Here is a 15,424-nt window from a genome sequence, read left to right as displayed (position 1 = left end):
CGATGAAATGCCAAAAGCAAAATCATCGAGTCTGACCATCCGATCCATTTGGTGGCCTCTTACTGGGGTCAGTTCTAACGCGGATATCCCAAGGGGATATGTTCTCTATGTTGCAGTTGTGAAGGTGGTGAACATGATGGCGGAATTTGGAAGATTTCGCCCTCGTAGATTTGATACTTGATACCATTGTACAACGCCTGTCAGTACAACGCCTGTCAGTACAACGCCTGTCAGTACAACGGCTGTCGGTACAACGCCTGTCAGTACAACGGCTGTCTGTACAACGCCTCTCTGTACAACGGCTGTCAGTACAACGCCTGTCAGTACAACGGCTGTCTGTACAACGCCTGTCAGTACAACGGCTGTCTGTACAACGCCTGTCAGTTCAACGTCTATCTGTACAACGCCTGTCAGTACAACGTCTATCTGTACAACGTCTATCTGTACAACTGTTTGTACAACGAACGTCTGTACTACACTTGTATATGTGTTGGGTGTCAAATGATGCCAGAAAAAAAGAAAACACCCTTTGACCTAACGAAAATGTGTTCTTTCTGGATTGGGGATAACGGTTTGGCTACGCTCCACTATTTGTGCAAAGATAAAATACACCTATATATTAATGTCCCTCATAATAGTACGATTCACGATGGGCAGGCTATCACCAATTTGTATCATCGTGGCTCTCTACATTCATACATGCAAACAACGTCATCACCATGCGATCTGGACTGAACCAGTCAGTTGTATTAATGTTATCGAGAAAGGAATTCAGCCGCATCACAGAGGAGTCACTTGGGGCAGGATTCCATAAGCCAGCACCTTCTGAGTCCGTATGACTGCTTCACAAAAACAGCACATAAAGCAATTCGTTAACATCTATTTCTATGAACTGACGAAATTATGAATTATTGTTTTTTTGTAATGCGTTTGTCCAGGTACCGAAGTAGTCTTCACATTAACACAACAATACTTCTATACCATTGCACATTGCACAGCGGTGACAAAGCTTAGTCGATGATCATAATGACTGAATATAGATCAACTGACGGTAGAACACTAGTCGGTAGCAATCGTTTTCCCTTCTGCACGACAGAAATAGAATGATATATTATCCGAGCCGTGATAAAAATAATATAACCCAAATTTGGACAAATAAACCAGTATGCACGATACAGGATAATTGATTGATTGTAGATGTCGACGTTATTCCAGTTATCGGAAGTGCGCATCCACGGGCAACACCAATAAATGAGCAAAGTCTCTCTGTAGCATATTGCGTATTGGGATGCTACAGTGTCATCTCCATGGCCTGTTGTACGGAACTAATATCTTTCACTTTGCCTGTATTCTACCGCCAGGCCGGTTATTATTCAGCCATCGATTGCTATCTATACACGGGGACATCAACCGAATAAGTTTACAACTTGGTACTTAAATTTGATAGCTACGTATTTGATATCCTTCACTGGTGTTTTGCTATTTCGTGGATAGTTCTTTATCAACGCCATACATTAAACATCAGCAAAACATTTCCAAGTGGGATAGGGAAAGGTCAGGTTACTCAGGATTCCGTATACAGAATCATAAACATTCACATAGATCCCGATCAGCGGGACAAGGCCCTGGCAAAATGGCAGCTTTGGAATGTTGGGTTAGCTTCTTTTAAAACAACCCTTTTCTTCTGTTCACGGACCTTTAATGATGATGAAAATCGAGAATTTAAAAAAAACACTAATTATACAGAGGCTTTCGGATTAATTTAATTACAGACTGGAAATGGGCCTCAGACTCTTGAGATTCGTGTTTCTTTATGAGTAATGATGTAAACCAATTCACATACTCCAGGATTAAGTATAACAAGAAATGGCCATTCACTGAACTCGAGATGAAGTACAATCACGTACAACCAATTGCAAACACTATTTAGTATTATAAGGACAAGCCAAACAAATAGCATCGTATGATGCCCAATGATCGATATCCTATCACATAGCCCGGGGTTAACTAAAAGTCTGCGGTATGTAGCCACTCTATAGTTCATGGCAGGGTATAAGGAGGTACAGACATTCACAGATCTCATGGCAGGGTATAAGGAGGTACAGACATTCACAGATCTCATGGCAGGGTATAAGGAGGTACAGACATTCACATATCTCATGGCAGAGTATAAGGAGGTACAGACATTCACATACATCATTGCAGGGTATAAGGAGGTACAGACATTCACAGATCTCATGGCAGGGTATAAGGAGGTACAGACAGTCACATATCTTATGGCAGGGTATAAGGAGGTACAGACATTTACATACCTCATGGCAGAGTATAAGGAGGTACAGACATTCACATATTTCATGGCAGAGTATAAGGAGGTACAGACATTCACATACCTCATGGCAGAGTATAAGGAGGTACAGACATTCACAGATCTCATGGCAGGGTATAAGGAGGTACAGACAGTCACATATCTCATGGCAGGGTATAAGGAGGTACAGACATTCACATACCTCATGGCAGAGTATAAGGAGGTACATACATTCACATATCTCATGGCAGAGTATAAGGAGGTACAGACATTCACATATCTCATGGCAGGGTATAAGGGGGTTCAGACATTCACATATCACAGAATGTATGATGAATTACTAATCAAAGGCCTCTGCTGATCTTGGTCAATAAGTTGTAAACCAGACCATGTGTGAAATTGAGACATTGCCCATGTGCAGTGAGGGCTATCACAAACTGCCAGATTGATCTGCAACATAAGATTAAGCAGACAGACAAAGTGAGTGTTGAATGACTTAAATCAAACGTGCTGCGACTTCGAGCTGCCAATGGTCTAGGCCCCTTTAAGTGTAGGGAACTATAACTATTCCTATAGTTAAAGATAAACGTAAGAAACCGTGGCCATTCCTACAGTTTAAGTTCAATGTAATAAGAATAAAGCTATCCCTTTAGTTGAAGTTAAGCGTTAGGAAGTATATGGTTATTCCAACAATATAAGTTAAGTGTAAGAAACTATCGCTATTTCTATAGTTAAAGTTCTGTGAAATGAACTATGAATGACTTTACTCAAACGTGCTGAGACTTCATAATATGGATTCTAGACCACTTCAAGTAAAGGGAACTGTAACTATGCTTATAGTTAACGTTAGGTGTGAGGAACTAGGGTGATTCCTGTATTTGATGTTAAGTGGTAGGGATGATAGCCACTCCTATGGCAGAGGTGCAATCATGCATGCTCTACCAACCAAAATTTCAATGAGCGTCTTGTTTGATCAAGGCTTGATCAAGGTTACAACATTCAAGGTGTCAGTACAGTTTTTAAAACAAATAGGGGTGGAATGCATTTGCAAAAGTGACTCCTCAGTGATATTAATGATGTACGATGCAATTCTGTGTTTTGCCTTGTCAAATATAGTCCCGTGTTGTTTCATGTGAACAATTGACTTGCCTTTGCATGTGTTTGCGACAGGTGACACCGGTAGGGCAGGATACGCTTACCTTTTCGAGAACACCTATTCGATAGTGATTCATTACCACATGCTCATTGTTTGGTCAGAGTCACGTACAATCGACTCAGCTTTTGGCAGAGAGTACTTCTGAGAATGGAACATGGTTTTATTGCTGGGTAATCCTGGCAAAGCTAGGGTGGTAAGGCTCATCATCAGCTCAGGGCCCTTACCCTTCAACGAGAACAATTGGAAGTCGGACAACTTGGTACTTGGAATGCAAGCCTAACATTGTTTCTTTTTTCTGAATCTTGTCAATAGCATTAGTGTCAAAATGGACAGCTGTCATATAGCTGGAATATTGCTGATTGTGGTGTAAAAACCACAAACAGTAAAATAAACAAACTATTAAGTATTAAGAGGTGTATATAGGCACCTGCACAGCTCAGGGTGACGTTAAAGAGTCCATAGGCCGTACAGGTTGGTTTGTGTGAAAGGATGTCCTGTCTTGGCACCGACGAGTTAAGGGATGTGTTCAAAGAACATAATAAGGGCGAATTGGTTATCCAATGCCATATGTCGTGATCCTCGCACTGAACTTAGTAACTGCACGGGGTGTCCGGCGCCCAGTGCCACTGACCATGTTTTTTTTGTTAAATAAACGGTTGTGTACAGTACATAGGAGACATTGTGGATATTGTGGAGTTTGTTACAGTTTGTCATGAGTTTTGCTATATCCATGATGAGTGAGTGAGTGAGTGAGTTAGGTTTTACGCCGCTTTTAGCAATATTCCAGCAATATCACGGCGGGGGACACCAGAAATGGGCTTCACACATTGTAATATCCATGATGACTGTTGGGAATGTATGCATGATTGCGCAAGATAAAGTATATAATACTTTGCAGAAGTTCTGCTGTGTGACAGCAGTAAACTGTACCTTAGATAAAACCATGTATGAGGTAACATATCCAGATGAACGCTTGCTTTACAAAAGGCATATGTCAAGCAGGACACTCCATTATCAATGTGATCATGTATTACAGCCGAACACTACGTTAACGGAAAAGTCTATGTACCCAGCTGAGCAATACGTACAAGATGACCTACCCAGCTGAGCACATGGCACAAGATGACCTACCCAGCTGAGCAGTACGTACAAGATGACCTACCCAGCTGAGCACATGGCACGAGATGACCTACCCAGCTGAGCAGTACTTACAAGATGACCTACCCTGCTTAGCACATGGCACAAGATGACCTACCCAGCTGAGCACTACGTACAAGATGACCTACCCAGCTGAGCACTACGCACAAGATGACCTACCCAGCTGAGCACTACGTACAACATGACCTACCCAGCTGAGCACTACGTACAAGATGACCTACCCAGCTGAGCACTACGTACAAGATGAACGACCCAGCTGAGCACATGGTACAAGATGACTTACCAAGCTGAGCACATGGTACAAGATGACCTACCCAGCTGTAGCTTGGCCGGCGATTCAGGCGGCACCCAGAAGATGACGAGAGTCAGGAGGGACAGCAGCGCACATGGCAGGATGAGGATAAATGTGTAAAACGCAACTCTCCGGCGTATTCTAAGCGTAAACAAGAGGTCTGGGTACGGCTCCGTACAACAGGTGTAGAACTTGACGTTCCTCTCGCCATAGTTGCCAATTAGGTCCCACTCGTTACTCGGCATAAAGTCACTGACGTCCATCGCGCTCTGACCTGCGACGAAGTCCAGATCCACCTTCTCACCGTGATAGGTCCACGAACCGAACTTCAGAGAACACTTTTGTGAGTCAAAGGGGAATAACAGAGTATCAAAAGAACAGGAACTGTTGAGGATAGCTTGTGGCATCCATAGAAGTTCTCCAGTGTGTTGGACAACCACCAGAGCTTCTCGTTGTTCTCGAAGGCGATCGTCGGCGCTGCAACAAATCATGAATCCAATGTCAATACATACATTCAATATTCTGTACAGTCAACGTTCACTATCATGCAGCCCACTGACTGTTTTGTTTAAACTACCACTCAAGTTACCAAATATGCTGTTTCAATTAACAACCAATCCACCAATTACAATGTTTAAAGAATCAGTCATTCTAAGCCTATGCTTAGTGCATCTACCAACTCTGCTGTTTAACCAGTCAACCTCGGGATAAGGTTAGGCTATTGTTTGACCTTGAATCAGACAACCGAATATACTCGTAGTACCCGTGATAATGCCACGTATCCCAATGACGTGTTGGTTTTATAACGAATCTGACACACAGAGGTTAAATAAATGTACCATGGGGTGATGAAGTAGATAATTCCTATCTAGCGCCGTGACTATAAGCGCATTATTCACTGTAGAACATCCAATCCTATTTCTTCTACAAGGCGACATATATCTCACCATCAAGTTGTCTCTGGCTGTTCTGATTGGTTAAAAGATTGTGCCATCACTATCGCAATTACCGTATTATCTTAACGCCTCTAAACCGAAATGGAAATATATTGGTCGTTCTTAAGACGCACTTCTCGTTACCCTCTCGTTACCCCCTTTCAGAGTCACACGCTGCCCAAATCAAACCCTGAAATAGGGTTAACTAACCGTGGTATGATGCTACACACTGCATCACCTTCAAGAGTGCTGAGTCAGCGATCGGTGGAGATATATGTTGACGAATGTCATACCATCAAAGTTAGGAAAACTATCAAGAATTTCTTCATTTGACAAATGGTTTAAACACCGCCATCAATGCTCTTTATCACAGATGAATTTTGGACTGCAGCTATTTAAGAAACATTAAGCAAACATCAACACATTTTAATAAACATTATAGTTTGGTAAGGAGGATTTCAGGCTTGAGTGGAATCTAAAATGGATAGCATAAATATTTTGGAATCAATATCAAGGCGCCGCAGCCATCTGTATTCCACGATATACCCGTAATCTTGAACACGGACATTGAGTCATCTGTATATCTGTATATTTATATCTGAATACACGTGCATTTGCATGCTGTCATCTACACACCCTTAACATCTGCAAGCTTCTGCATTGACATGTTTGTTTGTTTTGTTTAACGCTGCACTCAGCAATATTCCAGTTATATGACGGCGTACTGTAAATAATGGAGCCTGGACCAGGCAATCCAGTGATTGACATCATGAGCATCGATCCACACAATTGGGAAACGATGACATGCATCAACCAAGTCAGCGAGCCTGACCATCCGAACCTGTTAGTCACTTCTTACGACAAGCATAGTCGTCTTTTACGACAAACAAGGGTTACTGAAGACCTATTCTACCCCGGATCTTCACGGGTCATTGACATGTAGCTACATGGCATGTGTGTCAGTGTGATAAAAAATTAAAAACATGGAAAAGAATGTTTTAAAGCATACGTTGGGAAACTAGCATTGAACAAATTGCACGACTTGCAGAATAGAGGTGAGAAAGATTTGTATCACGTGATACAATAGGAATCCGATACTTTATCACTCGTTATGTTGGTGCAAAATAAGTTCTAAAATAATTCTAATCGAAGCTTCACATTGCCACAGTGGATGAAATGTAAGATATCTTGAACGGGAATCTTGCAGTTCGATTTCCCTTGTTGTGTACGCCATTGTGATTGTTTGTTTGTTTGTTTGTTTAACGCTGCACTCAGCAATATTCCCACTATATTACAGCAGTCTGCAAATGATGGAGTATTTACCAGACAAACCAGTGATTGATATCTTGAGTATCGATCTACGCAATTGGGATACGATGACATGTATCACCCAAGTCAGCGCGCCTGACCATCCGATCCCGTTAGTTGCCTCTTACGACAAGCATAGACACTTTAACAGTCAAAATACAATTTAATTCAAACTTTAACCGACTAGAATAGCATTAAAAATTACGAAAAATTATTACAATAAATCATGGTACACTTTGAACATAACACGGTGTGTGTTTACATGGTTTCACGAGTACTCGTCACACATGGTACGAATAGGTATGAGTCACACAGTTATAAAAGCTACCAACATCAATCATGTACTTTCGTAATTAACTGCCACACGGATTAGCATGGTATGCCTTGACAAAACACAAACTTAAAAACAGCGACTTTTTATGTTTTATCTTGATTCAGTGTTTAGCAAGCAAAACGGAAATGTCAACTATGATTTACTCTCTGCATCACACGCCACAGCATCCCTGTCATCTTGGAGGAACGGATGCATGTGTGATTCATTTGCTAATCTTTGAAGCATGACGTTTTTACCCAAAGACGGCCATTGTAAAAAGTTAAAAAATATAAAAGTGGGTTAAGGTTTGACGAAACAAAATAATCATTGACAATTTCCATTTTCGAAATGTGCTGTAATATTGATGTAATAACTTGAGACATCAGATTCGGTTACATGGCTTACTTAATGAAGGAGTTACTGTGATCACGCTCTGGGGCGTCCCAGGCATCAAATGACACGACGCCTCTGGCTACAGCAGCATCAGCAACAACAACACCTGATGATCAAGCTGTTCAGCTGACGTCACCATTTAACATAAATGTAGGACATGTTCTTTCACGTGTTATTTAAAATATCTCAGCCACAAGAGACAATCTATGTCCCACATCGTTCTGGCGTTCGAACTCTTTGAAAAAGATCAGGAACTATTAACGTATTGACAAAAAAAATATTTTTTATCCATTGAACGATGACATCTTTAGTGCAGTTTTTACCAGTTGATCACTTTCAAACTATTCATTATGGAACGATTCACGGAACACCACACGCAGATGGCACAGAGCCAACGACAACGCAGTAAAAAATGTATCACTGTTCTGACGCTGACAATACGCTTTGTACAAGAAGAGAGTAATCTTTATCAAGTCGACTATTAAACATAAAGCCCCACACGTAACTACAGTCGACTGTGCCCTAAACGAATACGCCCACGTATCAGAACTTGACTACATTCAGTTTGGTTCATTGTTTGCACAAGAACGCCATGCGATGGTATATTTAGTTATGTGTAATTTACACTGGTGGGCAGGCAATGCTCTTCAGGAACACCCGGTGGCATCACTTTCGTGACCGCCTCCGTGGTCTAGTGAAAGAGCGTCCGCCCGGAGAGCGGAAGGTCCGGGGTTCGATCCCCAGCCGCGTCATACCAAAAGACGTTAAAAGATGGTACTTGTTGTTACCCTGTCTGGCGCTCGGCATTAAGGGGCTAAAACAAGGACTGGTCGGCTCGGAGTCAGTATACTGTGTCTGAGTATGGTATTCATGTTAATCTGCGGCATGGTATTTCAGTGAGCTAGCACTATAAATCGGCATCTTTCTGGACTAGTACAAGCAGCCACACAAACACACACACGTACATGCACGTCGCTATATAAGTGCAATAATCTTGGACGCGACGTTAAACCCCATTTCACCTCACCTCACCTCATCACTTTCGTGATAGTGATTTATTAACACATGCTTATAATATAGTCGGAATCGAAAATGGACTTGGCTTAAAGCAGATATTTTTTTATGATTATGGAAAGAGTTTATTTGCTTTTATTTACCTTAAACCAGGTTTTATGATGAACGGGGTACTTACAAATTGTACAAGTAAATATCTGGAAGCCATATTTTGTCTGATGGCACCCTGACACTTGTGATGTTGTCGTGCCGGGTCGGGTCCCATGTCAACAGCAGGTCCGTCCAGATCTGCAACACAGGACAACACACGGCAATGTAGCGACCTATCGTTGGCAGCAGCAACATATCACATTCATGTGCACAATGGTGTACATTAAGCACGCATGTACACAATGAAATAGATTAAACATTCGTGTACATATATGAAGTTGATTAAACGATAGTGTAAATATGTGTATGGAAACGTTGAACTGTGTACACGTGTGTAGGGCAATAATCAATCATGTCCACGTGTGAAGGGGGACAGTCAATCATGTACACGTGTGTAGGGAAACAGTCAGTCATGTTCACGGGTGTAGGGAACAGCCAATCATGTCCACGGGTGTAGGGAAACAGTCAATCATTTATACGTGTGTAGGGAAACAGTCAATCATGTAAACGTGTGTTGGGGAACAGTCAATCATATACGCGTGTGAAGGGGAAATAGTCAATCATGTACACGTGTGTAGGGAAACAGTCAATCATGTTCACGGGTGAAGGGAAACAGTAAATCATGTCTACGTGTGTAGGGGAACAGTCAATCATGTACACGCGTGCAGGGAATCAGTCAATCATTTACGCGTGTCAAGAGGAAAAAGACAATCATGTACGCGTGTGCAGGGAAACAGCCAATCATGTACATGTGTGTAGGAAAACAGATAATCGTGTACACGTGTTTAGGGAAACAGTCAATCATGTCAACGCGTGCAGGGAAACAGATAGACATGTACACATGTGTAGGGAAACAGTCAATAATGTACACGCGTGCAGGGAAACAGTCAATCATGAACAGGCTGCACTGGATCCCCTCCGCACAGCCCGGGCTGTACGACATTGAACACAAACAGACAACAAAAGCGCCAACCAACTACTGCCAGCAGATCACATTTGACTTCACTCAGCTAATCTGCTTGAAGGCCACGGGAAATCCCACATTGGACAGATTGCCACATTGCTGACAATGGAGGGACCAGGGAAATAGAAGATTACATGTAATGTTCTCAGACGAGTCCATATGCATCCAAGAGTTCCTGTATACGGATGGCCGTGTTTTAGGAGAACGCAACCGCAGGTAGTTTGACAGATACGATGGCGGTTTAGTGATGATATGGGGTGGGGTACCAGGACTTACAAACGTCATTGAAAAACGTCTGGAGGAGTCACGAGACACTACGTCAGTGGCATCACACAGACGCATCTGCTTTCCTCTGCATGCAACGCTGGTCGACGGTTTGTCTTCCATGATGACAATTCACGACCTGCCACTGTGTTCTTGTATCAGAAGCAATCTTACTACGGACACCTATGAGCCCCTATCTTTTCCCCGTGGTGCCGTATAGGGCATCTTCAGAAGACATCTACTGTCCCCGACACACGCTAGTGAGAGGAATGGTCCGAGTGGGAGAAGATACTCCCAGATGACCATTAGACGGACATGTGTCATCAGGACCATGACATGTCGAATAAATGAAAGATTTGTGAATCCCGGACACACATGCAGCGTACATTTTCAGAATGCATACATGGTGACCTGGTGACAATCCTGATATGTCAAATCCTCCATTGTCTCTCGTAAACATCGTTAAACACTTCGGCATATGTGCCAGATATGTTGTTGTTCTTGGATAAGCGATATCATTTTTACAGTTTAAATCAGGAAACATTATAAACATTGAACACGAGTGTCGTGGAGGAATATATGACGAACACGTTTGTTTGTTATACAATCTATTAGAGACACGTGTAGAAAGCATTCTGTTAAGTAAGCGTATGTGTTGGGGTGGGGGAACAAGCATGATTTACTATGGTCGTCCTTAGCTGTCCACTCAGTCAAAAAGGACTTACATAATGGTACCATATGTTCAGCTTGAGAACCTGGTTCTTCTCATCGACGTCTAGTATCTGTATGAGAGAGAGGCTGAAGTTCACCCTGAGGGTGTCGTGGTAGTTGTACACAGGGCGACCTTGCTTGCCGAAGTCCTCATACCGCGTCAGCAGGTCCCGGATCAGAAGCTTCTCCGTGGACTCCGTCACCAGGGGAGGCAACTCTTCTGCAATAATAACAAGATATTTAATTTGCAAAAGATGACATACAATCTGTCTGACATACAGATGACATACAATCTGTTTGACACATGTTTGGTGCAGACTCGATTATTAACAGACCGTCGCCATAGAGCTGGAATATTGTTGAGTTAGGCGTTAAACCACAACGAAACAAAGGTGACTGAGTGGGTTAGATCGCTGACTTTGTGTGCTGGTGATCAGGTGCCTGGCTCTGGCAGTTTGGGTTCGAATCCTGGATGGGACTCAACCCCCAAAAGTACTAGAATCTATACTTTACTTAAAAAGTGTTTTCGTAATATAACATTTGTTACATTTGACCACTTTCTAAATGGCATTGTGTGGTCATAACAAAGAACCAAACATAACCATGATGCTGTTACAGACCTGACAAGGTTGATTATAAGAGCTATATACATTAACTAAGCTGCTCTGAGATTATCATATGTATTAAAAGCCTAACAAATTGACGTTGATCTTTTGTTGAGTCATATCTCAGATAGAGTAAAGGTCGGCAGCAGCACGGTGGTGATGTGTAACATTCCGAACAGTCAGTCCTCAGTTGTGGTGGCTATTTGGGCACTAGGGAGACATGTGTGGATGACAATATCAATTCTGGCAATATCAAGAATGTCCCTGATCCGACTCAGTGCCTTTATGATACCCTCGTACAGGGTACTCGCATTGTGCGACATACTTCATTACTGAAATTGCCATGGGAAGCGACAATAAAGGCCTGACGGATTCCCGGCATCCTTGTTCACCCTCCATGTCAATAGCCGGCGGTCGTTGCAGCAGTCGCCGCCGAGGATGTAGTCACACGCCACTACCACCATCTTACTAATGCCGCGAGATTAATTAAGTTCCAGAGCACAGTCTGTTCGAAAAACCATCACGGCACTGCTTAGAATATTGCCAAGTTTTTCGCACAGTGTATGTAGCTTGAATAAATTTCATGGTTTACATCACAGACGTGTATATATCTGACATAGTGTCTAGGCTTCCACTCTATGCGTGTATCTAGACTTCTGTTCAGATTTCCATTCTAAGTGTGTTTCTAGATTCCTTCTCAGTTTTCTACTTTGTGTGTGTTTCTAGAATAATTTCACAACCCTATTCACACAGTATTAAAGTTTTTTTCATCTTTTCATCATTTTTGCACAGTATCTCAAATCTGCTTCACGTGACTATTTGCAAAGTATCTCAAATCTGTTTCATGTGACTATTTGCATGGGATCTCAAATCTGTTTCATGTGACTATTTGCATGGTATCTCAAATCTGTTTCATGTGACTATTTGCATGGTATCTCAACTCGTTTTCACGTGACAAGATGAGCATTAGCCAGGCATTAGCATTGACGAACTATATTTTACACTGAAATTGATCCATATACCAAGCTACACTGTACATTGACTCTTCAATCAAGAAATATAGTTTTTTCCGATTCAACCATAGTGAAATGTATTTCTTAGTTATGAATTTAGATATAATCCCCGTCTTTCATGTGGTACGATGTGGCCTATAGCACTTACAGATTAATACGGCTCCAGAATGGGCTGGGGTGTCTGAGCATAAACTGTGCTGAATCAACTGTCAGGAGATTGTAAAACGTAAACCGTCTTTAAGAGCACTTGGAGAAAGGGTACATAACTTGAATAATTGCTTTCATCGACTTGCAAAAGAAACACGCATGAGTGATGGGTGCGCAAACAGGAGCGCAAGAAGGGTAATGACTAGGAGCCATGGCGTACAAGTACCCCCACATTAATCATAACATGCCATTGTAGCAGCTCTGTGTCCATCTCTCTCTCCACAAACACCATTATATCACAAATACAAACCTACGAAGTCCAGTGTAATATTTCCATGGTCCAATGTAGAGTAATTAATTGCAGGAACGGACAAGTAGAAAGTCGATATAAGCTGTGGTTTGTTCGTTGTATTGAGTACGTGAATAGAACGTTCAAGCATCTCGCCATTAACTGTATAGAAAACTATGGCACGCAGAAGCTTTCGGGGATTAATTTGCAGGTATACAACAACATCAGTACGAGTGGCCACCCTCTGGAGGAGATGGGCTCAGCATGCACCTGGAAAACATCGTCAGATACATTGTAGCCACTAAGAGTCCGATTCCGACTATATCCTAAGCATGCGTTTATTAACCACAACCAAATAGTGACGATACCAGGTGTTCGCGAAAACGTATCCTGCCCCAATGACGGCATCTGTCACAAACACATGCAAAGGCAAGCCATGCATTCAGCCGAAAAACTCAGGAGCATATGGGGCAACGCAAAATAGGGAATTGCATTGGACATATTGTTTGCCACTGATGGGTCAAATTTGGAAATAAACTCCCCATGCCTACCATAAAACGTATTGAAGGCTTTACTGTTGCCTTGAATGAGTATCCTTGATCAAACATTTTTACGCAAGAGTCGTATGACGCTCTTTGAAATCTCGGTAGAAAGGAGACCGTGATATGTAGACATCAAGGGTGAGATCTGCTTTAATGTTACTCGACATACAGGGAAAGTTGACTTTATAAAGTTGAAGTCATCGCTCATGTCATACAGTTTTGTAACTGAAACTTAATGAATATATCTAAAGGCGGATAAATCAGTGGAAGGGAACTGACTATTTACTGTTTATCGAACGATATCAGATCAACTATATACCTGAAGCCTATCAGTAAGTTAAACTTATCTTGTTTTCACTTTGTCAACCCGAGCAGAAATTCCGATTCTAAATATCTAAATATGAAACAGGCGAGGCGGTCTCGATTATCCGACGAAGAAAAAATCCATTGGCAAAATAGCAGTCACCACTGAAAATCTGTGATGACACCGGTTGTTCGAAAGTCAGTGGAAAGGACTTCTCTATTTGACCGCTATTTTACATCAAATTAATATAGATATATACCTGAAGCTTAATTTTGTTTTGATATTTGTCAGTCCCAGCTGAGTTCCGATTCGTATGCATAAAGAAACGGATCATCAAGAAATGGGGCACATTTGTGACAATTGGGATCCCTACTTCTTGCCTTAATGTCTCATCCCCAAATGTCACATATCAAAGAGGAAGTCAAGCATTTCAGATAGTTTTTCTCAGTAAAATTCAGAAGACTTTTGCTTTCATTTGGTAGCACGCGTCCCATGGATCACGAAATGAAGTTTTTCCTCAAGTTTGCCGTGTTGAGTGGTGTTGTACAAGGTTGAAAGATCAAATATTTTGACAGAATTGAACTTGATTTTTTTCTGAGATTGCACATTTTCAAGCATATCAATTGAGGTTTTGAGAATCTACATGATAATAATTCAACTTGTCTCAAATAATTTCTGTAATTATAAAGAAAGAACTTCCTTTACTGTATTAAGGGTTATGATTAATTTCAATGAGAGTGATTTGGTGGTACATTTGTTGGACCAAGCAATATATCTCTCTACGTACGAATGTTTATGGAGTTTTGGAATATAGTACCAAAGGTAGGACTGGTCATGTCTTCAGGTTTTAGGGCCATGTCAAAAGTGGATAGTAATGATGTGTGGTTTGGGCCGATTTCTACCTCGGTTGACATACTGATCTTATGTGTGTGGCATAAGTTAATGCGTTACTCATACAAAGTACTTTGATATAAAAACAGTTATTGTAGCGCTGTTTACATATGACGGTTATCTTATGTTAGGCCTTGTCAGTGGAAACGAGTTTTTCCCGTAGCGCAGCCAGACTTCAGACCACAGCTGGCTCGGACACAAATGGTTAATTCAAATTCTGTTTTGTTTTCGAGTTTGTGTATTCTACCAATGACAACATTACAACATTACGCACTGGCTTAACCTATTGTGTCAATTTTTGGTACATGCTTTCACAACATCCATAATGGTTTTGAGGTGTGATCCCAATTGGTAGGAGGTTGCTCAAGATATTTTGGTCGATATTTGAATACTTGACAAAGGTTGTTGTTGTTAACGATAGAGAAGTTTCTTCTCATTATATGACTAACTGGCTGGTAGCTGTATGGTGGTTCTTGGCAGTCACAAGTAGTGGAATTTATATCTTGAGATGCCCAGTTCACGTTCTCCAACACTTTCCTAGTGTTCCTAACTGAACAACTTGGATGGAATGGTGTTCGCATAAAAAAATAAAACTATTGGTGGTTCCTGAAATATTGTGGAAAGGTATATTATTATGTGAATTTAAGGCATCAGGAACATGCTGTCTTGG

At 41.6% G+C, this 15,424-nt stretch overlaps 1 protein-coding gene across 1 annotated transcript in view; it reads right to left on the bottom strand.

Moving 5' to 3' along the window:
• The window catches only part of LOC124142749 (neuronal acetylcholine receptor subunit alpha-2-like), a 51,149-nt gene that overhangs the window by 17,518 nt on the left and 18,207 nt on the right, over positions 1–15,424 (bottom strand). Inside the window, exons 2-4 of the mRNA XM_048400756.1 lie at positions 10,978–11,183; positions 9,053–9,162; positions 4,934–5,388 (exon numbers count right to left, since the gene is read on the bottom strand). Coding sequence (XP_048256713.1) covers positions 4,934–5,388; positions 9,053–9,162; positions 10,978–11,183 — 771 coding nt within the window. The remainder of the gene's footprint in view (positions 1–4,933; positions 5,389–9,052; positions 9,163–10,977; positions 11,184–15,424) is intronic.

The sequence above is a fragment of the Haliotis rufescens genome, unplaced genomic scaffold (genome assembly GCF_023055435.1).
Source record: "Haliotis rufescens isolate VD_foot unplaced genomic scaffold, xgHalRufe1.0.p SCAF_20, whole genome shotgun sequence".
NCBI lineage: Eukaryota > Metazoa > Mollusca > Gastropoda > Lepetellida > Haliotidae > Haliotis > Haliotis rufescens.
Note: the sequence above shows the minus strand (reverse complement) of the source record. Positions and strands in the feature narration are given on the sequence as shown.